The sequence below is a fragment of the Echinops telfairi genome, unplaced genomic scaffold, assembly GCF_000313985.2.
Source record: "Echinops telfairi isolate 266 unplaced genomic scaffold, ASM31398v2 ScPeMD7_7469;HRSCAF=8507_0, whole genome shotgun sequence".
Taxonomy (NCBI): domain Eukaryota; kingdom Metazoa; phylum Chordata; class Mammalia; order Afrosoricida; family Tenrecidae; genus Echinops; species Echinops telfairi.
Genome location: NW_022111372.1, coordinates 31,954,626 through 31,977,016, shown reverse-complemented (window position 1 = coordinate 31,977,016; position 22,391 = coordinate 31,954,626). Strand labels below are relative to the sequence as shown.

General features: G+C 42.6%; 2 protein-coding genes and 1 pseudogene across 3 annotated transcripts in view; all 3 read left to right on the top strand.

Annotated features, from left to right (window-relative positions):
- BRWD1 (bromodomain and WD repeat domain containing 1) overlaps positions 1 to 1,829 on the top strand; it is a 152,913-nt gene extending 151,084 nt beyond the window's left edge. For both annotated transcript variants that reach the window (XM_045284556.1, XM_030888683.2), the window contains one exon: positions 1,448 to 1,829. In XM_045284556.1, the coding sequence (XP_045140491.1) occupies positions 1,448 to 1,767 (320 nt within the window). In that variant the 3' untranslated portion in view covers positions 1,768 to 1,829. The remainder of the gene's footprint in view (positions 1 to 1,447) is intronic.
- Positions 1,830 to 5,621: 3,792 nt separating this feature from the next.
- PSMG1 (proteasome assembly chaperone 1) lies at positions 5,622 to 20,028 on the top strand. The gene is made up of 7 exons (XM_004696925.2): positions 5,622 to 5,793; positions 9,042 to 9,148; positions 10,926 to 11,077; positions 13,112 to 13,174; positions 15,028 to 15,226; positions 16,327 to 16,463; positions 19,822 to 20,028. Exons 1-7 carry the CDS (start codon positions 5,660 to 5,662, stop codon positions 19,894 to 19,896), a joined length of 867 nt encoding a protein of 288 aa, XP_004696982.1. The 5' UTR covers positions 5,622 to 5,659; the 3' UTR covers positions 19,897 to 20,028.
- Positions 7,266 to 7,610, top strand: LOC105978522 (annotated as a pseudogene).
- Positions 20,029 to 22,391: the final 2,363 nt, after the last annotated feature.

Below are 22,391 nucleotides of genomic sequence, written 5' to 3'. Positions count from 1 at the left end.
AACTGGCAGTGGGGTTCAACAAGAACTACCCTATCAAGACTTGGGCATCATCAAGGAAGTTTTAAATAGTTTTGCTGCAAGATTAGCCATTACATAAGGTCTAAATCAGAGAGTAAACACCCGATGGAATTTTACCAAAGTCTGACACTTCTGGCCTAGGGGAGTACTAATTAGATTGCATTTTGAGACATGGGTTTAAAAACAAATCCACCTTAGTATGTTTGGCAAATCCGGTTTCTCTCTACAATTCGGATGTTTTCTCAAGCCAGCCTTTTCTGGAACTGCCTCAGCTTTTCAAGCAGGCCTGCTTTCTGTAGTGTACTTTGTGCTCTGCTTGTCTAGAGAGGATACCTGGTGCTGCAGTGCTTATGCTTTGGGCTGCTAACTGCATGATCAGCTTGAAATCACCGGGGCAGTTCTACTCTGTTCTACAGGGTTGCTATGACTCGGTATTGACTCAATGGCAGCGAGTTTGTTTTTTGGTTTGTCTAGGTAGCAAGCATTTTTAAATAAAGTTTTCAGAACTTTCAGTAGAGGGTATTGCATCTTGAATAGGGTAAAATGTCTGTTAATAAGTCTCCGTCTGGCTCTAACATCACTTTTACTCAGGATGTGGTATTTCACACCTTGACCTCAGTTTACATATTTTCGAGATGATGTTAGGTAAGTTGTCTTGAATGGCCATTTCAGCTTTAAAATTTTAGAGTAATTTGAACTTAGTTTTTATTTAGGGAAAAACATTGGAATGCTAACCAGAATGCTGGCAATTCAAATTCGCCAGCCATTCCATGGAAGAAAGATGAAGCAGCTGGCTTCTGTAAAGCTGTATGGGCTTGTTTTTAAGTTTCCAACTTAGATCACGAACTAGCTACTGGGCTATAAGTTAATCTCAAAATTGGTAAAGAATAATAAGAATGAAATCAGTATTTTATATAAAAATACTTGGAAGAAAATGAGCCAGGAATAAAATGTCAACTATATAAAGTTAATGTATCCATTTTTTCCCTACTAGGAAGCAACTTAATGTTTTGTACCTTTTTTTGCATAAAGGACATGTTTATCTTGAAATTTAAACCTTAGAAGAATCATCATTCTATTTCAAAACTCCAGTTTTTAAAAGTGCTTTTAGCTTGGCTATTGTATGATGCTTAAACCTCATCCTCACAAGTCAGCTACTGTTTTATCTTTATAGAATGAAAAATGTTAGCTGGAGGGCAATTAAATAACAATCCAAAGCTGCTTTTGATAGATAAGGAAATGAAAGGGTATATCAATATCAAAAGTGTGTAGTAGTGTTGGTGACTATCATGTATGTTTTTCACTTTTTAGGAATGTATCTAGTTTTCAAATTTAATTGCTTAGGAATATGAGCATTGAGGAATGTAAATAGTTGTAAAATCTTGTTACAAAGTTTTTGCATTTACCTGAACTTTCACTCATTTTTCAGAATATGTTCCTAGAGACAGAGAACTCAATACAAAAATGAGAACATGTATGCATAATCAGAAGGATGTAGTGCAAGTGCCTAGTGAAACTCTGAAAGCAAATATGGTACCTGAGAAGGTTCCCCGCAGATGTGCTACTGTTGCTGCAAATAAAATAAAGCTAATGAGTAATGTAAAAGAAATTATTTCAGGACCAGAAAATGGCTGGATTAGGAAGAGTAGCAGGAAACTGCCCCATCGAAATGCTTCTGCTGTGGCTAAGAAAAAATTACTGAAAGTTTATAAAGAGGATGATACAAGCATAAATTCTGAAGTGATATAGCTAGAAGATACTAAAAGCAAAATGCTTTAAAATTTTTTTAAGGTGGTTCAGATTCTGGAAAGCATTTTAGTATCTGAAAATGTAGACATGGAAATCGGGGCTACAGTAAACTGGCAGTTGTGTTCTGCTACTAGTTCTGAAGTAAATCTCTGCATCTTTTGAGAGGAATTTTCTAAAAGCCATAATTCAGAGGGCCAGAATGGGAGGACGGCTTCCAGCCAGTCAGTCCTTGCAACAGATATGAACAGAATTCAGAGGAGGAAATAAAATTATGGAGCCTGTAGTTGGAGAGATGGAAAGAAACTACAATTGGCCTGCCGTAAGATTCCTACTCCTTTCCAGAAAGCTAGGGCCTTGAAGAAACCTCTTGATTCTTAGAGGAAGAAAATAATGAGAAGTGTACAGAATATGTAGGAAAATCTTCCAAGGACTGAAACAATTTCCAAATCAACCTGATGCTCGCTTTAAGAGTTCTACATTAGAATATGAAAACCCAGACCACCATGACTATGGTGTCACTACTGAAATAATGGACAGTACTGTGGGCACAATTCATTCGCAAGTGCCACTCAGCCTAATTTTTGAGTAAAGCAAAAAAGTCCCTACAATTAACATCCCCAAAGTATAAAACAAACTAGAGGGATTGAGGGAATCAGTATTGGGGATGTTGATAATTGAATTCTGAGTGTCAGAAATAAGCAATTGTATAACATTGAAATTCATACTGAATGATGACCATTTGATAGGACTAATTCAGGGAATATATTTTTCTATGAAAGGGATGAATGTGACTATCACAACTTCTTTACCTTATTTCTACTTGCACGTAGCATTTACAGAGATGCCAAAATGTACCTCAGTAAGAGGCTGATTTTAGTTTTAATTAGGAAAAAGAAACTATAGATTAAAATCAGTCATTTTTAAGATGATACTGTGAAATCCTCTTGTGTTCCTTTATGAAAAGGTATATTGTAGCACCTTAAAAGAACGTTCTATGAACACAGCGAATTTATTAAATTCCATCAGAACACCATCGACTGCATGTCTGGGCAATTTTATTGTGGATTTTGCTAGGATTTGAGGACCTGGTCATTATAATTCACAAATAATTTCTTTACAATGCGGTTTAATTTATTGTTAATATTTATTGCCATTGAGAGCAGATTAAATAAATGTACTGTCAAATCAAAATACAAATATGTTACTGGAAAAATAAAATGTTAGGAGCAATTGTTTTCCATTAAAATATCTGTGAATATTAATATATGATTTGCATGTATAAATCTGAAAAACTATAGAAACTCCTGATTTTCTATTCCTTTTTCATTAATGACTAATACATATTCTTTTGGTTATGCAGATGGACCAAGTGTCTTGATTACTTGAGAAATTTGTGGCTGCATGTCTCTTTAAAAAATGTTTTTTTTTTTTTAAATGCATAAGCCAGACTATTTCTAACCCAGAGTCTGTTCTTTGCTCTGTATGCAGTACAGTTTCATCTTAAATACTGATACCAATATCTTGTCAATAGTATGGGTGAAAAAGGGGAGCATTCCTAATAAACTAATATTTTAGTTGTATGGGGTTTGATTTTTGAGCTCTAATGAAGTGTTAAAACCTATTTTCAGTCCCATATTTGCACTTAATTTCATAAAAAATGTCTATTGGATATATTCTTGCCTCAATATATACCATACAATAAAAGTAGCTTAAGTCTCAGTTAACACTTTTATGCAAAATTTTAAAACAATTTTCAGTGGAATGAAAATTTGAACTTTGAATTTTTAATTCTGGTGGGATTAAGTTTCTGTGGATTTCCTTTCATAATTGAATCCCTTTCTAGTTTAGTATTTAATTTGAACATGCATTTAAAAATTTTTAAAGTGGCTTTTATTATTGCATGAAATAAGCATTTAAAATTGAACCCTGTAAAACTGTTCTCTGAAATTTGAGAAACTTAAATCGTGACCAATGTATTAACATCACCCTACTTACAATACTTTTAATCAGCTTTCTAGAAAATATTCCTTTGCAATGTAATTTTGAAATCAGTGAGGATCTAAAAGGGTACAAAACAAGTTAATAAAAAGACTAAGACAACGTGATATTGGGTACCCAAATGGTCTTTTTATTCTGCAATTTATTCTATAAAATCAAACCAGGAGTCTTAGTTTTAAGCTCTTACTGCTATAAAATAAAACCAAGAGCCTTAGTGCTTTTTTAAAAATCATTTTATTGGGGGCTCGTACAATTCCCATCACAATCCATACATCCTTTGTGTCAAGCACATATATACATTTGTTGCCATCATTCTCAAAACACTTGCCTTCCACCTGAGCCCTTAATATTGGCTGCTCATTTCTCCCCCACTCCCCACTCTCCCCTCCCTCATGAACCCTTCATAATTCACAAATTATTGTCATATGTTCATAACACTGTCTGACGACTCTTTCCCCCCCTTTCTCTCCTGTCCATCCCTCAGCGAGGCTATACGTAGATTCTTGTAATCGGTTCTCCCTTTCTACCCCACATTCCCTCCACCTTCCAGGCCCCGCCACTAGCCACTGGTCCTGAAGGAGTCATCTGTCCTGGATTGTGTTTTCTTACTGCTAAGAAACTGCGTGCTTTTATTTGTTTAAATTTGCTTCAACATTCTCCAATTTTTTTAAATGGCAAAATACCGCTTTTATGAGCACGATTTTACTTTTTTAGTGTTTTGTAGATATCCCAGGCTACGTACTTTTAGAAAACAATGCTTGTAGCAATTTACTGAGATTCCCACCCACCCCCTTATTTAAGAAAAGGAGGCTCCCTTTCTTCCTCAAATAGTACGTACTTTGTGGCAGGTCTCCAAATGCAAGCAATGTCGTCTATTTTCGGTACAACTAAATCTAGGAAAATGATTTACTGCAACCCTGAAAATTTTTCAGGCAAATTGTGGGACACTAGTCTCTCTCGCCCCCCACCCCCCCCGTTCTGATTGGATTAGTGCTCCGTGTATTTTGTCTTCCAGAACATTGGAATCACTACTAACGGAAGCCTTAACAAAAGTACAACTTTTAAAAGAAAAAAAACATCGATTATTTTTACATTCACGGATTTAGGAAATCTCTTAGATTAGTTTGACAAATGTGAGCTTTTGAAATGTGAATTCCCATTGCCAGTGTAAAGTTTCATTTCTACAGATGAACCACTGTGCTTTGCTGTATCTTGGCCACATCCACAGCTGCGGGCAGGATCTGAAGGGCTCAAAGCGCCCAAGTTCCCTCCCGGGGATCCTAGGAAACTCGCCGAGCTTTCCCGGAGTGCGCGGGCCAGAGGTCCGGAGCCAGGTGTCTAATAAAGCCACAGTTCTCCCCGTCATTGTCACCAGAAAAGATAAAACGCGGTGCTGACTGGTGTAGCTAAACCACTCTGCCCACCGGCTACCTGTACGGACGGAGCCCCGCCCCACTTCGGCTCGCTTCCGGCCCCTCTACCCCTCCGTCTTTGCTATCTCGGTCCTCCCGGAGGCAGAGCGCAGGCGCGCTGGGGCGGGACCAGACTCCGAGGTGCTTAGGGAGCGGCGCGCGAGGGTGGGCATTAAAGGAGCCGGGTACTCGAGGAGTGGGCGGGGACAAGAGGAGCCGGGCGGGGCGCGGGGCGGGGCTCAGGAGGAGATGGCTCCGAGGAGGGGCGGGGCCCAGAGGCCGCGTCCGTGCGGGGCGGGGATGAGGGACGGAGACCACGCGGGAACGTGGGCTCAGTGACTGAGGGTGGAGTAGATACGGGGCGGGGCTCAAGGGCCTGACCGGAGGACGAGTTGGGCGCAGGGATGGGGTTGGGGCGGGGCTCATGGGCGCGTGCGCAGTCTCGCGGCCCCGCAGTTGAGCTGTGGAGGTAGTAACGTGTTATGGCTGCCACGTTTTTCGGCGAGGTAGTGAAGACGCGGTGCCGCGCTGGAACAGAGGAGGAGGAGGAGGAGGAGGAGTCCAGGAGAGAGACACCCGAGGACCAAGAAGTCCGGCGGCAGCTGGGGCGGAAGAGGTGAGGCTCCCAGCCCGGGGAGCCGCAGGCCGCGGGTCCCTGTAGGTGGTCCGCTGCCTGCGGGCCCGGGACGAGTTTGCATCCCAGGTGGCCTCTGTCCCAGCAACCCCGCTGACCGGGGTACGTCAGCCGATGCACCAGGGCACCCAGGGACCCGGCCAAGCAAGGAGGGCAGCCAGGCAGGCCCTAGGGTTTGCTGATGCTCACATAGATCAGCTAATACTGCAAATGAATCGTGAAAGTGAAACCGGCTGAGGGAGTTGGCTTTCGCGTAGGGTCTTTTAACTGCCTCCAGCCTCTCCTTTAGCTCGTATTTAGGCTTGGTTTTTGCGGACTTGTAAAGTGATCTTTCTACTTTGTTAAAATCGTGCTCCGCCTTGGTCAGTATATTTGGTTTGTAAACATTGCCTCAGGTCTCCTAGAACCGCTTTATTCCTCCAACTCACACTTCAGTTAGCATGTGTCAGTAGCCAGGACACCATGCTTAAAAAAAAAATTATTTCCAACATCGAGTCGATGCCGACTTACGTGACACTATAGGACAGGGTAGAACTGCCCCTGTAGGTTTCTGAAACTTAACTTGACAGGTTGGAAGCCCCTTCTTCCGTAGAGCTGCTGGTAGTTTCAAACTGTTGACCTTGTGGATTGCAACCTAAGGTGTAACCATTAAGCCACCAGGGCTCCAAAACTTGGAGAGAGTAGTAAGATTACACCTGCCATAAAAATGCTATAATTCAACAGCTATCAAGATTTTACCATTCTTGTTTGATTTTCCTTATCCCTAAGTGACTCCCAGATATCTTCACCCCTACAGTTTTCAAACGCATTGCAAATGAGCAAACATATATGTACTTATGCTCTTATCACTTTAAATAAAATTAACAGTAATTTTTTTTATCAGCTTGGCCATATTTGTCCACTTGTCTCAAACATTGTTCCAGTAGGTTTGTGGGAATCTTAATTCAAACAAGGTAGAAACATGACTTTTAGGTGATTTGTCTCCTGAACCACTTTGCATTTATGGTTTACCCCCCTCCCCAACCTTTTGGTAGCCCTGTTGAGAGACAGTTTATCCTGCATGTAGCACCTCCCACACTTTGGGGTTTGTCTGATTATGGTACCATTTTACATGTACAGCCATCATCGGCTTGGCCCCGTATCCCCTTGAGTGGTGACAGAGCACACTGTTGTGATCCATAGGGTTTTCATCGATCTTCAGAAGTGGATCGCCGATCCTTTCTTTCTAGCTCATCATAGACAGGAAGCTCCACTGAGCCTGGGTGAGCATCATAGCAGCTTATCACCCCCCATGGACAGATGTAGATGGCTGGGAGTTGACCTCTGGTCTTGAAATGAGAAATTGAGAACTACCAATGCCGTCATCTTGAACAGGTGGGGAATGAAAGGCCTGGTGGGTCTGCTTTTGAAAAACAGCCAATAAAGATGCTATGCCTCCAGTCCTCGCTTCCAAGATGACAAAGAAGAGGTGTAACAATGGCCGTGCCTAGAAAGGCCCTGACCGTATGCTTATTTGCTGCATGAACTGTGCCCGCTGCATGCCCAAAGACAAGGTCATTAAGAAGTTTGTAATACGCAACATAGCGGAGGCCGAAGCTATCCGAGACATTTCCAAAGCAAGCGTCTTCGACGTTTTTGTGCTTCCCAAGCAGTAGGTGAAGCTACATGATTGTGTGAGTTAGGCCATTCACAGCAAGGTGGTTGGGGATCGGTCAAGTGAGGCCCAGTGGGACCGAAGCCTCCCACCCCAATTTAGACCTGCAGGTGCTCTCCCACCACTGACTCTAAATCCGATATAAAGATTAGAAGCTGAAGAAAGTAAAAACATGAATGGAAATAACAATGAAAAAAAGTTTTTATTATTTTTAAAAATACTGTGGACACTAGGGAGGTATTTACACTAGAAGAATCAACCATGCTAGGTCACAAGGGCAGCATTGACCCAGCAGTGAAGCTCAGAAGGCAGAGGGGACTAGGGAAGAAGAATGGAGGGACACTAGTAGGAAGTAGGCAAGGTGCTGTTCCCTTGGGACTGCAGTTGGTGTCACAAAACAAAAGGGAGTAAGAATTGTTGCATGGAAAAGCAATGCGTTCTTTCACGCAATCACAAGGAAAAATCTGTCCTCCCCTTACCCCTCCTACAGATGACAAAGGCCCATCCATTGTGTATGATGGATGTGGCTTTGAGTCTGGGACAAGAGCAGCAGCATCTGCCACCTGCATTTCTTAGAAAAGGTTGTACCCTTGAGAGCAGCGGATCTCAACCTGTGGGTCTCGTCCCCTTTGGGGATCAAAAAACCCTTTCACAAGAGTCGCCCGATTCATCACAGTAGCAAAATGACAGGAAGTAGCAACGAAAATAATGTTATGGCTGGGGGTCGCCACCACATGAGGACCTGTGTGTTGAAGGGTCACAGCAGTAGGAAGGTTGAGAACCACTGCTCTACAGGCTTGGTCAGATTCATGTTCAGAATTCTGATGTACGAAAGCATCAAAGATGTGTTTTTGCATCTGTGGATTGAGTTGTGTTTAAAGCCTTTGAGATATAACAAGAGCAGATAAGGTACAAATGGGAGAAGATGAAGATCCCCAAAGAATGAGGGAATAGAAACTGAAAAGAGACAAGGACCTTCTCCCAGAGCCAATACCAAGACAGAGCCTTCCTCCAAAGCAGTGGTTCTCAATCTGCCTAATGCCGAAACCCTTTCATGCAGTTCCTCATGCGTGGTGACCCCCAACCGTAACATTATTTTCATTGCTGGTTCATAACTGTCATTTTGCTACTGTTATGAAACTGGCGATCCCCGTGAAAGGGTCCTTTGATCCCCAAGGGGGTCACGCCCTACAGGTTCAGAACCGCTGCTCTAGAGCATAAGTTCCCAAACTTAATTTGGCCTACTGCCCCTTCTCAGAAGAGGGCCGGGGGTGGGCGCAGATTTACCCAGTGCCTCACCACCACCCTTCCCCTTGGCATTAGTAGCTATTGTACTATGTAGCCCCTAATGTAAGATTAAGGGTAGCATTTGCAGTCCCCTGGTGACATAGTGGTTACACTGTGGGCAGCAACAGAAAGGTCAGCAGTAGTTTGAAATCAGCAGCTGTTCCGCAGCAGCAAGACAGGGTTTTCTACCCTGTGAGCAGTTACAGCCTCCCAAACCCATGGGACTGTTGTCCCTTTGAGCCGGCATCCACTCCTTGGCAATGAGGTTGTTTTCTCTTCTCTCCATTAGGGAAGTCCGGCTTCTTCGAAGACAGACAAAAACCTACTTGGAATGTGCCCTGCTGGAAAAGTATCCTTGTTCTAAGTTTATAATTGCTATAGGAAATAATGCAGTAGGTAAGTAAAAATGTGCAGACATTTTGTTGTGAGCACATAATCTGAAGTTGCTTATTTTATTAACTGTTTATTAGTTGCTTTTACTTTGAAGCAACTTAAAATGTTTTATTATTATTTTATTTTCTTATTATCTTGAAAGATTGCAAATATTTGTTAGGTTTTTTTTATTTTTAAAGCCGTGGTTATGTAACTTTTCTTCAGAGTGAAATCTGTCCCCTGAGCTTATTGCTTATGTGGTACCATCTTTTACATGTGTGAAAAATAAGATTTAAAGAGAATTTTCCTGGCGTCAGGAACTTACACATTCAAGGAACTAGTGCACTGATATACCCAGGGTTCCTTACACCCTCTCCTGTGGTGGCCAGATGTGGAATAGCAGAGGAAAATATTTGACCCCATGGTAGCAATGGCTCAGTTAACAGGCTCTGTTGAGAACATAATGGTAACTCTAAAACTAACTAACAACAACAATAATGGCTAGAACATTTCTGAGTATTAAATTCTAAGATCTTTACACACGTTAATTTCCTCGATGGGTTAAAGGTAGAACATTGTAGACTTCAGTTGGAATAGTGTGTGTATTTGTTATGTACAAACTTGTATCATTTCAGGGATTTACTGCCTCTGAGGAGGTCATTTGGGAGTCCACTAAAAATCCCTTGCCCCGTAGGGTATCCTGGCTACTCTTAGAACATAGTAAACAACAACAAACACAACACAGTAAACCATCGAGTTGATTGTGGCTCTTGGTGACGCTATCACAGTAGAACTACACTCTGCAGAGTTTTTAATCACTGATTTTTTGGAAGCAGAATGCCAGGCCTTTTTTCTGATATAGCTATGGCTGGACTTGAATCACTAGTTTTTTGAAGCAGCCAACCGCTTCGCATGTTTATGTCACACAGGGACTCCAGACCCTGAAAATTAGTTGGTAAATGACCACACTAGTTCTTTACAAATGGACTATCTTGCTACCTGATATTTTGTGTGACAACCACTATTTCAAAACCAAACAAGAAAAACCTGTAAACATGCATCTGGTAGTCACAGACACCAGGGTTTGAGGCAAGAGTTGTGTCTGATAGTTAAGGTTTTGTGTCCACTTGCCTGGGCCATTAATCTCAGAGGTTTGGCAATCGTGTTGTTATAATTTGGCAGTTAGGTAATGATGTGATTTGGCAGGGGTGTAATGATAGACAGGACTTCTGAACAGCATGGGGGTTAGGGGTGTTGACCTGTGAAATTGAAAATTTGCTTACAATTCAAGAACTGTTGGGAGTTTGGGCTTAAAATGCCCTGTGATGGTAATCATCTCTGCCTGCACAGTTTGTCCCAGGAAATTGGAGGTGGATGCTTGCAATAGGGAAACCACCAAAACCGAAACCCCGTATAAATGGCCCCACACAGCTCAAGCGCACGCTGCCCATGTGGTCCTCCTGCTTGCACATGAAAAGCGGGTCTTTGGAATCTCACCAGGCTGCTTGCTATGTGAGGGGCGGGAATATTGACTCATTCAGATAAAGTTCTCAGATTCTCCAGCAGGGGGGGTTGCACTCTGAGAGTAGGGTAAAGGGCTGTCAATCCGCTCTGGCTCTACCAGTGCCTTTACTTGGGCTGTGACCTTTCACATCTTGAGGACCTCAGTTTAGGTAGATGCTTTTGAATGGCCCTTTTAGCTCTAGAAGCTTAGCGTATTCTGAACTCATTCTTTTAATTGAGGAAAAAGAAAAGGCAACTTGCTTAACGAAGCACTAATTCATGCGCATTGTTTTCACAGCATTTTTGTCGTCATTTGTTATGAACTCGGGCATCTGGGAAGAAGTTGGTTGTGCTAAACTGTGGAATGAGTGGTGCAGAACCACAGACACGATCAGTCTGTCCCCCGCAGAGGCTTACTGTGTGTTTTATCATCTAAAATCGAGTCCTTCGGTAGGTTGAATTTGACTGGAGTGTTCAAAGAGCTGTTTGGAAGCATCGTTTATGTACCATTGTCTTAGTTTCTGATGCTGCTGTAATGCAAAAAGCGCAAATGCAAGGATTGTACGGAAAAGAAATTTATTTTGTCACCATGCTGGAGGCTAAAGTCCAAGTCAAGGCTCTGGACTTGCGTTAGTCATTTCCTTCCTTGCCTGTAGTTCCCTAGGGCTTCCCTGCTTCCTTGGCTTGTAGATCATCCTCAGGAGGCTTCTGTCAGCCCCCTGTGTACCTGTGTCTGTGTCTCATCGACTCTTTATAACTCATGAGTGATTAGGGATAGGACACTGATGGGACCTCTCATTAACATTACTAAAGAAAACCCCTATTTTCAAACTGGATCACATGGATAGAAAGGCCAGGAATTCAACTCACATTTTGGGGATTCAATTCAATCTATGAAATTGCTTGTTTGAATGCTCCACTCATTTATTTCTTACCTGTGGGCTGAGGCATTTTGTTTGTAACCAGAAACCAAACCCGTTGCCGGTGAGTTGATGCCTGCTCATGGCAACCACATGGTTTAGGGTGGACCTGTCTCCCTGGGGTTTCCGAGCTGTAATGTTAAAGGAGGCAGGTTGCAAGACTTTTCTTCCACACTGCTCCTGATTCGAACTGCCCATCGCCGTTTTGGTTAGTTGTCCATCACTGGTCATTTGTGTAACCGAAGGACCTGGGAGGTCACTCCTTTTTGTTTATATAAATAATAATCTGCAATATATGGTGTTAAGGTTCCTTTGAAATAATTTTGTTGCAACTAGGCTGTGAACATTAGCTATTTAAAACCTTCCCTCAGCGAGTGTGATGGTGGGGCAAGAGGAAAGTAAAAGGAAACAGAGGAAAGACCTAGGAAGCAAAGCTATGGATAGAGGTATGAACATATTGTACATATGTAAATACATTAATTCATAAAAATAGAGGTATTAGTGTAGGTACATGTATTTATATGGGAATATATTGAGGTATTTGACAAACGTTGGGCCTCTGTTCAAGCCCTCCTGGCACCAGCACTGTGTTAGGAGGTGATGCACACTTAATTTTTACTTTTGCTTTTTCCATTTCCCAAGAGTCTCATATAATTAAAAGAATCTTTAAAGTGTTTTTATTGACATATAATTCATATATCATACAACTCAGTGGCTTAATCTTTAAAAGAGTTGTACAATCATCACTAAAATTTTAGTCACACCTGTATGTTGGTAATGCTGAATTTGTCTTCACGGTGTGGCCCGCAGGCGGCAGTACGACTGGTCCTGTCAGCCTGTTCTGTAAAGAAGGGTCCTGGTGGTATTTCTTGGCTGTACGTTTGCTTCTGTCCTGGTGACAGAAGCTGTCATGTGACAGCTGCCTTGGCCTTCTGCTCAGTGTGCACTGTGTTGTTTGATAGTAATCGCCGGTAGTGGCCCGATTTTTAATTTTTAAGGAGAAATAAATAGGCCAGAAGCAGATGTAGGAAAACAGGTGCTAAGTGTTAGATTAAGATTCACATTATGTGGTCCAAGTTTGAGGTGGTCATACACTTTATTTCTTTAGATTTTAGTTTTGAGACTGGGCGTTGCAAAACATGCACCAATCCAACGATCCCTGCTTGTACAATTCTTTGTAATTGCTTGCATTCTTTGAGCTGTGCACATTTCCCCCCTTCTTTTCTGACTTGTTCCTCTCCTGGAATATAAATTCTGCGCCACCAAGTGCTTGCCTGCTCTTCAGGCTGCTGTTCCTGATTTGCTTCCATATAGATGTTTCTTACAAGAGCAGAATGCGCAGGCACACTTTTGTTTTTATTTTTATTCGTAGTTAAATTTAACTATCGTTCCATTTCAGGGGATATTTTTGGTTTACGATTTAAAAATTGTCTCTGGGCCGTTTCAGGGGTTTACCCACCCTCGCTGGCACTGGAAATGGTAGCATCCAAGAGTATTTGAAAGTGTGGTTGGGGGACATGTACTCTTTATTTGGCGTGGTACAAAACTGAGTTTTATTTTTCAGGTTTTTCTTTGCCAGTGCAGTTGCTATGTCGCCGAAGACCAGCAATTTCAGTGGCTGGAAAAGGTAAGGGGGAGATGGAGAGCTGTGTGCTTGTGTGGGGGTGGGGGGCGGGAATTGATCCCCGAGCTGCGGTTTTTTATGCATTCATGATCCTCCCCATTTAAACCCTTGCAATCAGATATCAGGGAGCACAAGCAAGTATTTGTTCCTTTTCAAAAATATTGGAGGAGTTTGCTATAGAATAGACAGAAAGAACAGTTTATTCCGCACGATTAATTCCACGGACATAGTCAGCTATGCGCGAAGGGCTGCAGGATGGAGAATTATAAAACATGGCTGTCCTTTCCTTACTGCAGCTTGTTATTCTGTCGGAAATATAAACAGAGTGCCCAGGTGAAACAGCAGGCCCTACCGAGGGTGGGACACTGCAGCATGGATGGAGGGCCTGCAGGTGGCCCAGGGCAGAGAAGTGAGGCTGAGGACAGCTGTCTTCCAGGGGGCCGCGTGTGCAGCTGCCCGTCTCCCTAACGCCCCGGGCTTGCATTAGCATACAGCCATTTTTCTCATCAGTAGACGGCATTCGATTGAGTCTTCACTGTAGTCCACATACTTAGTGCTCAATGAAACAAATGTTGGAGTAAACCATGTCACCTGACTCATAATTTAGGAAAGACTCATAATTTTGGCAGCTGCATTTCGTTTTTAAACGCAGCATATCTTAAGGTTTGAGACCTTGTGTGTGCATGCATGTCTCTGCTCTATAGGGTCACTGAGCCAGGGTGGGCCCGCTGGCAGAGTGTGAGTCTTGGTTGTGTCTGTAACCTAGGGAGGAGACTAAATGGTAACGGAGAGCCCTAAATGTGGCCTTGTGAGTAATGGTCTCTCTCTTAATAGGAAATACCAGGTAGGAAATGCATGTATTATTTTAAAATATTTTAAATCTTATCATTCAGATTTTATTTTATTTATTTTCCAACAGTTTATTGGCATATAATTCACATATCATACAATTCTACAGTTCAAGCAAATGCACATAGTATTAACTTTTAGTGTCTATTAGCAGTGAAATTAGCCTCACAGATCATTTTTGGTACATGCTAGAAAACTTTATGTTGAAAATAGCCCTTTTCTTAAAATATTTTTAGACAATGTACAGTGAGCCACAGTCTAATTTTTCTTGAAAAATAGCAGCTTTATTTTTATGACCATAGATTTTAAAACCTGGAAGGGCCCTTGGGAATCCATCTAATCCAAACTCTTCAAATCACAGATGAGGACTTGGGGGTTGGAGGGATGATGGACGTGGGGACTTGCAGTGATCATCAAACCCAATCTCACTGCCACTAAGGTGATGCCGACTCACAGTGACCCCACAGGACAGTAGAACTGCCCGTGCGCGTTTCCAAGAGTCTTAACTCTGGACGTGAGTAGAAAGCCCCCTCTTTTTCCCAAGGAGTGACTGATGGTTATGAACTGCAGAACTTAGAGTTAGCAGCCAACTCGTAACCATGATGCCACCAGGTCTCCTTTGCTTAGGATCAGAGAGACTTTGAAATAATAACAGTAACGAAACTTTTCAGGCCTGGGTGGTGGGTGGAGGAGGGAGTGAACTTCAGAGTCGAGTTCCCTGTCTTGCAGTTGCTGCTCCGTGAGCTGCTTGTGCTTTTGTCTCATCCAGGTCACAGCCTTAGTAGTTTAGTTGGTAGGGCTGGCTTCAGCTTGCAGAAGAGGAAGGTGACGTGGAGAAGACCGTGTGCCTAGGAAGTGACAGTAGTAAAGTGCTCATCCTTCCTATTGGATAAGTTACCGAGGTGTGTGTGTGGGTGTGTGTGTGTTTGCGCACGTGCGCGCGCGCACACACGTTCTATAAGGAAAGCATATGTTTTGTTTTTAATTTGAGATCAATTTTGTTTTAGGTTTTTGGCTCTTGTCCAAAGAAGAACATGCAGGTGACAGTTCTCACAAGTCGCCATATCACTGACTATAAGACTTCAGAATCTACATGCAGCCTGCCAGCTCCTTTCCTGAGAGCCCTGAAAACACAGAATTTCAAGGAGTCTGTGTGTTGTCCACTGCTAGAACAGCCGAATATTGTACATGATCTCCCGGCAGCAGGTAGCCCTAACATAACTTTCACTTATGGTAACATGCTGTCTTACGATTGCTTGGTTGGTACTTAGAATTCCAGCTATAATGTTGATGATTGTTCGTTAATGATTGTGATTGATAACCATTGTACCGTATATTGCCCACAAGCCTCAGTATCTGTAGTTACTGGTACATTGTATTTGGTTTAGTTTGAAAACTTTACAAAGGTATCTTATGGAAGCTGCTCAGATTTCTTAACTTTTATGTTTCTGAGTTGCTCTGATTCTTTTGGTCTCTCAAAATACAAAGATACAAGCCAGCGCTAGACATAAATTGTTGGTGAATGAAGAATGGGTAAAGTAACTTTTAGTTATCAAAAAAGGAGACCCTGCTGGCATACTGGTTTACATGTTGGGCTACTAACCCCAAGGTCAGCAGTTCAAAACCACCAGCCACTCCCAACATGAGGTTTTCTCCTCCTGAAAGATGTACAGCCTTTGAAGCCCATGGGGCAGTTCTACCCTGCCCTGTAGGGTCACTGTGAATCAGAGTTGACTTCGATGACATTGAGTTTAGTTATTATTATAATTATCAAAATAGGCTTCAGATTTGAATCTTGGTAGTTGCTTTAATATTTTACTGTTTAATGGTGTTATTTATGGTGTTCTAGCATCATGCCAGAAATAGATGTCCATTTTTCAGTAGTTAATACATTATATAATTTATTATTGTTTGGTAATCATTGTCTTCAAAAGGTTTTTTTTCCCCTTTAAATGTTAACAAGAACGCTTATGGCTAAATGTTTTACATCATACATTATGTATTTATTGTTGCCTGTAATTTATTTTAGTTAAAAAAATCATATTTCAGCTGCTTGGAATGTACTTCTCATCATTATGTCAGGAAATGACAGTAATTATAATATTTATTCAAGCAAGCGATCATGTAGGAGAAAAGTTGACTTTGAAAGAAAATCTGTATTCTAGATTAGTTCAGAATGACAGTGAATGCCTTCATTACAAGAAACCACAGACAACTGGCTATTTTTCAGTCAGTCTTTATTATTTAAATTCACCTGAGCCTCATGTCCTAAGGAACATGAGTGCTTTCTTCTTGTATCTTCCCAGTTCTGAGCTACTGTCAAGTGTGGCGAATCCCTGCAGTCCTGTACCTGTGCTACACTGATGTCATGAAACTAGACCCTGTGACAGTAGAGGCGTTTAAGCCTGTACTTTCTTCCAGGAGCCTGAAAGGTTTGGCAAAGGTAAGCTTTTAAATCTGAACAAACAGCCGTGTTAGTAAAATGAGGTTAATAACAAACACAAATGTGTGATATCAATTGGAGACATAAGCAGCACTTAGGAACCCTCAGAGTAAGACATCCTAGTTTGAATTAGCTTGTCCCTCTTCTTCATAGACATCTAAAACTTGCTGACTGTTTCGTTAGTGTGTGATAGTTTAATGCACTGAAATTAAATTCCAGACGTCTCCCTAGGAAGATGGTTTGACTGTTTCAGACGTTTTTTAACAAATTAATTTGGAATGTTGTCATTTTTTGCGAAAGGAGTATTTGGGCCCTGTATGGATCGAATTATTGTAACATTTATTCACCTACTTTTGCATGGAACTGGATACGTAAAGATGGAAGAATTACGTAACACAACTATACCCCGCCCTGTCAACTTTCTCCGTAAAAATACATAAAGGAACATACACACAAAATCTTGCCTGTAATTTCAGCTAATTTAAAGATGACACTTCTTTCCCTGAGAGATTGAAAGTCTCTGGACCTCCAATTTAAGAGCTTCTTCCTTAAAGGAAAGAGATTATTACAACATAGTTACATCCCTGTTTTACTCTGGTTTGTCGTCGTGGTAAGAAGACTGTTCTACTAAGTTATTTTAGAGATAGCTAATTTCACATGTTTCAAAGTTAGTTTCCTTATCAGATTGTTAATGCTTTGTGGCAATGAACTATGCTTGAAATTATTACTGTTCATTGGTGTCCCCAGCTGGACACATATCTGGCACGTAGAAGAAAGCTTTCAAGAACTGTTCGTTGAATTAATGCATAGTAACATTTAAGGCTGTAAGATTCTAGAATCTCACATACCTCAAACGTAGCTTCCACATTCAAAGCTAGAATCATGGTTAATTTTTTCTGATAAGCACTTCTTTTACATTTATCATCCCATTTGAAGTGTATATTAACTAATAATTTCATTTGCTTAGATAGTTAAATGATACGCTCCTGTCGTTTAGAAAGAAGTTCTCTGAGGACAGGGACCAGGGAACTTGTTCTGTGTTATCTTCCCAGCCCTTGATGCTACCTGTGCTTAGCACACAGGCGCCTCATAAATGCGTAGACTGGCTCTGAGCATTGTGAGTCATTCTTCCTGTGTAGGGTTTAAAAGAAAATTTAGTTGTGAATGTATAAGTAACAAACACTTGTCATTTCAAAATTCTTCACATGTCCAGTGCATGTTGATCCTCTTGACCAGTCATTACCCTCTTCAGTGTCCAGAGGTTTGCATCATACCATGAGGGCTTAGCAGTAAAAGTTCAGCTCTAAAGTAGTCTTTGAAAGGAAGATTTGAGGAACTTAGTTAAACAACAACACAAAGCCACCTTTTCGTTTCTGGCTTTGAACGCGATGATTGGTTGGCTATGATGGACTGGTTTTGCAGGGTGTCGTTTTTCCTGATGTCCCCGAGGCAGTGTATGCTGGTGTCCGGTGCTGACTCATTAGCGCCGTCACAGTGGTCCTGTGTTTGCGTCCTTTGTTGCAGAGCTTAGTTAGTTCATAGCTTCTTTCAGTTTTAAAGTGGAATGTGGTCAGCACAGTAGAACCACCTTAAGCATCCACTCTATGGACACCATGGTGCTAGATGGCCCACGTCTGTGGGGCCCTGGAGGCGAGCATGCACAACAGCCAGGAGGTGGTATGCCAAGGATGATAAGCCAGGTGTTTGGGATGAGAGAGCTCAACCTGAACACTAGGTACAAGAAAACCAATCAAACTAGCTGGCATCAAGCCAATTCCGACTAATCGTGACCCTTTAGGAACAGGGTAGAACTCTACTCCTGAGTTTCTGAGATAGTAACTTAAAAAAAAAATTTTTTTAATAACAGTTATATTGGCACATAATTTACATACCATATAATTCAGTAGTTCAATAATATCAGAGATTGTGCAATGATTACCATATCAATTTTAGAAGCACCCCCATTAAATCGACTTTAAAGTGAGTTGTCCAACCAGTCAATTCTAGTGCTCCCTCCCTCCTCCCCCCTTCATCTTTTATTCCTGAAGTCCCCTTTCCCTCCCTATCACCCACTCCCCATCCCTGCATCCCCTGCATCAGTTATTAGCACTATGCATCCACTCCTATGCATCACAAACTGGGACACCAAACAGAAACAATAAAAAAATGAAATTGAAATAAGGTGGTAAGGATAACATAATAATAACATAAAGACAAAAATGCAAATGAGTAAGACGGAAAAGACCCCATCAACATTCAAAAAGCCAGGGAAGAAATTTCTGTCCTGGAACAAGTCAGAGGTACTTGCACTCAGAATCAGTTCAGGTTGGGTCTATAGAGAGATCATCTGGCCAAATAGCCAGTTTGATTCAACATATTCAAGATTACAATGGTCTCTTCCTGATACTGAGGCTGTTCGAGACTCTTGCCTGTGACTCGAGTGGATCCGCCAAGCAGCTCGGTCTGACTAGATACTCTGCAAATGGGTTTGGGGCTCCCACTGTCCTCCCTAGCTTTTTACCAATTGGGTGTTCATAATTTTAGCTCGGATACTTTTCCCTTCTCCATATTCAAATTTTGTAATTGCCGTCTTTGGATCACACAAGCTGGTGTGCTTCTTTCGTATGAACTTAGCTGATGTCTTGTTTAGATGGAGGGTTGCTTGTTTGAATGCAAGCCGTTAAGACCCCAGACACTGTTCCGATTGATAGCTGGGCACCATCTGCTTTCTTCATGCTGTAGCACACCTGTCTCAGTGATCCTTTCATGAAGGTGAGTAGCGAGCGAGCAGGGACCTGTTATCAGAACCAACTGTTCTTGAATTGGGGCAGGAGTTCAGTAGGAGCCCAGACTCCATCTGCTCGTCCATGGGGTTTGCACGTCTCAGGTTTACTTTGGTGGTAGTAATATGACAAAATCACAACCCTGTAATACCAGCTGCCTCAGTAACAGGCGTAAGCCAACCAACCAAGAGAACACACACATCCAAAAAGAAAGAGAAGCATCATCTAAAACAGGGTTCTTAACGCGCCTCCAAGCCCATGGTGCAGGCCTCCATCTGTCTGTTCACTTGCTCATAGAGCCCAGCCGAATCCGGGATCTGGTCTGCCAGTGTCTGGAGATGAGGCTGCTGGGCTGCTGTCTGGCCGTGGCCACGGCACGCCACCCGCGGAAGCTCACAAAGACCACACTAAGCTGCACGATAGCTTAGAGAGGCTTGTTTTGTTTTAAAGAGATGAAAGGCAGTGGGTGTCTGTACCATTTCGGGCCATTCTTTGGGGGTTGGACTATATAAATCGCTTGTAACTGAATTATTGCTCCCACTGATTTGATAGCAACTTTTTTTTTTCTTCTCCAGAATATTCCCCCGAGCACAGAGATGCTGAGGAAACTGATGACAACAAATGAAGTTCAGAGTAACATTTACACATGATTTCCAAAATTGTTTTGTACTGTATGATATTTACCAATTCCTTGAATGGGAGCAGTACCCAATTTTTTTTGGTTACTTTCTTTGGGGGGGCGGTGAGGGGCATAAGGACAGAATAAACTTATTTTAAATTCATTGTAGTTTTAATTACTTACTTTGGTATTGATTCCATTAAAGTAGGCCAGGTGTTTTTCTGTCATCCTCTAGGTGGCAGTATTGCTTCATGTAAGTATTCTACAACTGTAGTGCACTGATAGTACTGCAGGGCAGTTTCTTGTTAGAGCCCTTTGAGCCCACATCTTTGTAACTCGCACAAACGACAGCAAACGACAGCTAAGGACTCTGCGGAAAGGTGGTTGTGGCCCAACTGCGGGGAGAGAGGGGTTAGATAGCTTGCTAATAATGTAAGCAAGGGAGCTGTCATTCTGGTAGGGTGAGACCATGGGAATAAGGGGTATGAGACTGAAGTAGGGATTGGCCTCGTTTTGCCAGCCCTCCTGGTTTAAATGAACCATTTCAGAAGTAGAAAGAAAACCAGTAGTGAAGTGTGTCTTTTGGACCCCAAGTTCCCTGTGAGAGCCTTCTTTTAACTCAGGAGGCAGAAGTGTGACACTGGAAGACAGAGATGACAAGAAGCAGGGGCAGCAGACTGCTTGGAGAGCTAGGTTGGCCGACCCACGGAGCTAGAGCTAGAGCTGAGCATGTTTGGGCTGAGGCTTAAAAGGCAGGGTGAAGTGCCATCAGGGCATTTCATAGAGCCAAAGGAGCTTTGTAGTACTTTGCTGAGCAGGGCAGAGACCAAGGGGTCACCTGGCTGAGAGCTAGAGAGAGAGAGAGATGTGCCTGTGGCTGAGAAAAGGCTGTGACTTCCCTAATAAACCTTGGAATCTCGTCTGTGAGTTCTGTGTGTCTTTGCAGTGGGTAATCAAGCCCAGCAGAGAGAGAGAGTGCTATGTGGGTGGAGCTGCTGGGTGGTGGGTGGTGTCGGAAGAAAGGTCGGCATGTCTGACACTCATCAGAATCTGCCTGGGGCTGATACTGATGGTGCGTCTTCCCTCCTTGTGAAGTTAGATACCGACCTCACACCATTGTTGCAATGATATAAACGTTTTAAAAGCTGCAGATATGGACAGGTTGTATTGATATGGCAAAGTAGTTAAATTTGGTATAAAAATTCTTTGTGATAGCTGAAACCTGTTGGTGAGTCCGAGTGTGTGGAAAATTTCCACAGCTTGTATTTCATTGCTATCTAATAGTGTCTCCCACAGCATTTTCTTGGGTTCTTTGCAAAAGTGAGCTCTATCTCATCTCTCCGTGCACTGTCCTGAGGGCTGTGCGTTAAGCTGTGAGCCCAGAGTGACCACAGCGCTTCTTAACGCACTCAGGGTAAGTGGAGTAGCTAAAATGTTATAGTTGAAAAGGGTTTTATACTTTTTCTCTGCCCCTTTCTTCTTTCTTATTAAGTCACTTACAGATGATAGAGTTAAATGGAAATTGCAGGTTTAACTGGCTGCTTTGGGTAGTGGTTGGAGATGGGATGAGGAGATAAATCTATTTCCTTAACTCCATGAGGAAATTTGGTTTTATTCATCATAAATTGTGGCGCCTTAAATAAGATATGGTTATAGATGTGCCCTGATGATTGAAATGGAAGCGTTTTTTCCTTGTTTCACGGAAGTATATATCCATTCAGAAATGTGTTAGCAGAGCCCCGAGGTGCACCTCATGTGCCCTGGGACTGGTCATAGCTGTACCTGTGCGGAGAGTTGGTGTGATCAGTGAGGAAGCGCCTTCTTGCCAGGGAGCAGACGATCCGCTGTCTCTCACCTTGGCCCCTGCCAGGCCAGGTGACCTTGTGGGAGGCTGAAAGCTGTGCTGCTGTCTCCTCCTCTGTACATGACAGCGAGTGCTGGAGACAGCACGCAACTCCGTAGGGAGGCCCTAGCGCTTCCTGAACGGAGTGTGAAATAACATTTAATAATGTTACATAAATGCAATAAATGCTGATCCTCCTCTGGGTGTTGTTTTTCACCTGCTTAGTACTTAATGAGGAAGATTCTCTTGGCTTACCAATTTGATTGGCTTGTGAGAGTCACACTATACAGATAGATGCGTTCTAAGGACCGTAACGTGGAGTTTTCTAAGGACAGGAGAATGTCTGTCTGTGGGCCAGGTACACACACCTTTGTTCACCTGGTCCCACAGACAGACTCTGGGCACCGTCAGGGAGGAGTTAGAGCAGCTGTTTGCTGGGGCAGCCCAAGTGGTCTCCCTCCATTCCTTCGCTGGACTTCCCTCTCACCACTTCCCTAGCCACCGTTCTCCGCAAGAAGTGGCTAGCCGTGGAAGTGGTTAGGGAGCCAGGTCCTGGAAAAACCAGAGAGGCAGGTATTGCTGGGAATTGTAGCGTCTTTCATTTTGGTGTGGAGCGAGTAGCGGATTTCAGCAGACTGAGACGGCTCCGTTTTCAGAGTGGGAGTGGCTAAGAGATGACAAGT

What these genes read in the sequence shown, in the direction of transcription:
- PSMG1 (XM_004696925.2), top strand. Translation starts at nt 5,660, where the DNA reads ATGGCTGCCACGTTTTTCGGCGAGGTAGTGAAGACGCGGTGCCGCGCT. An exon ending in CGGCAGCTGGGGCGGAAGAG is followed by an intron (nt 5,794 to 9,041) that starts GTGAGGCTCCCA and finishes TCTCTCCATTAG; the next exon opens with GGAAGTCCGGCTTCTTCGAA. An exon ending in ACATGATCTCCCGGCAGCAG is followed by an intron (nt 15,227 to 16,326) that starts GTAGCCCTAACA and finishes GTATCTTCCCAG; the next exon opens with TTCTGAGCTACTGTCAAGTG.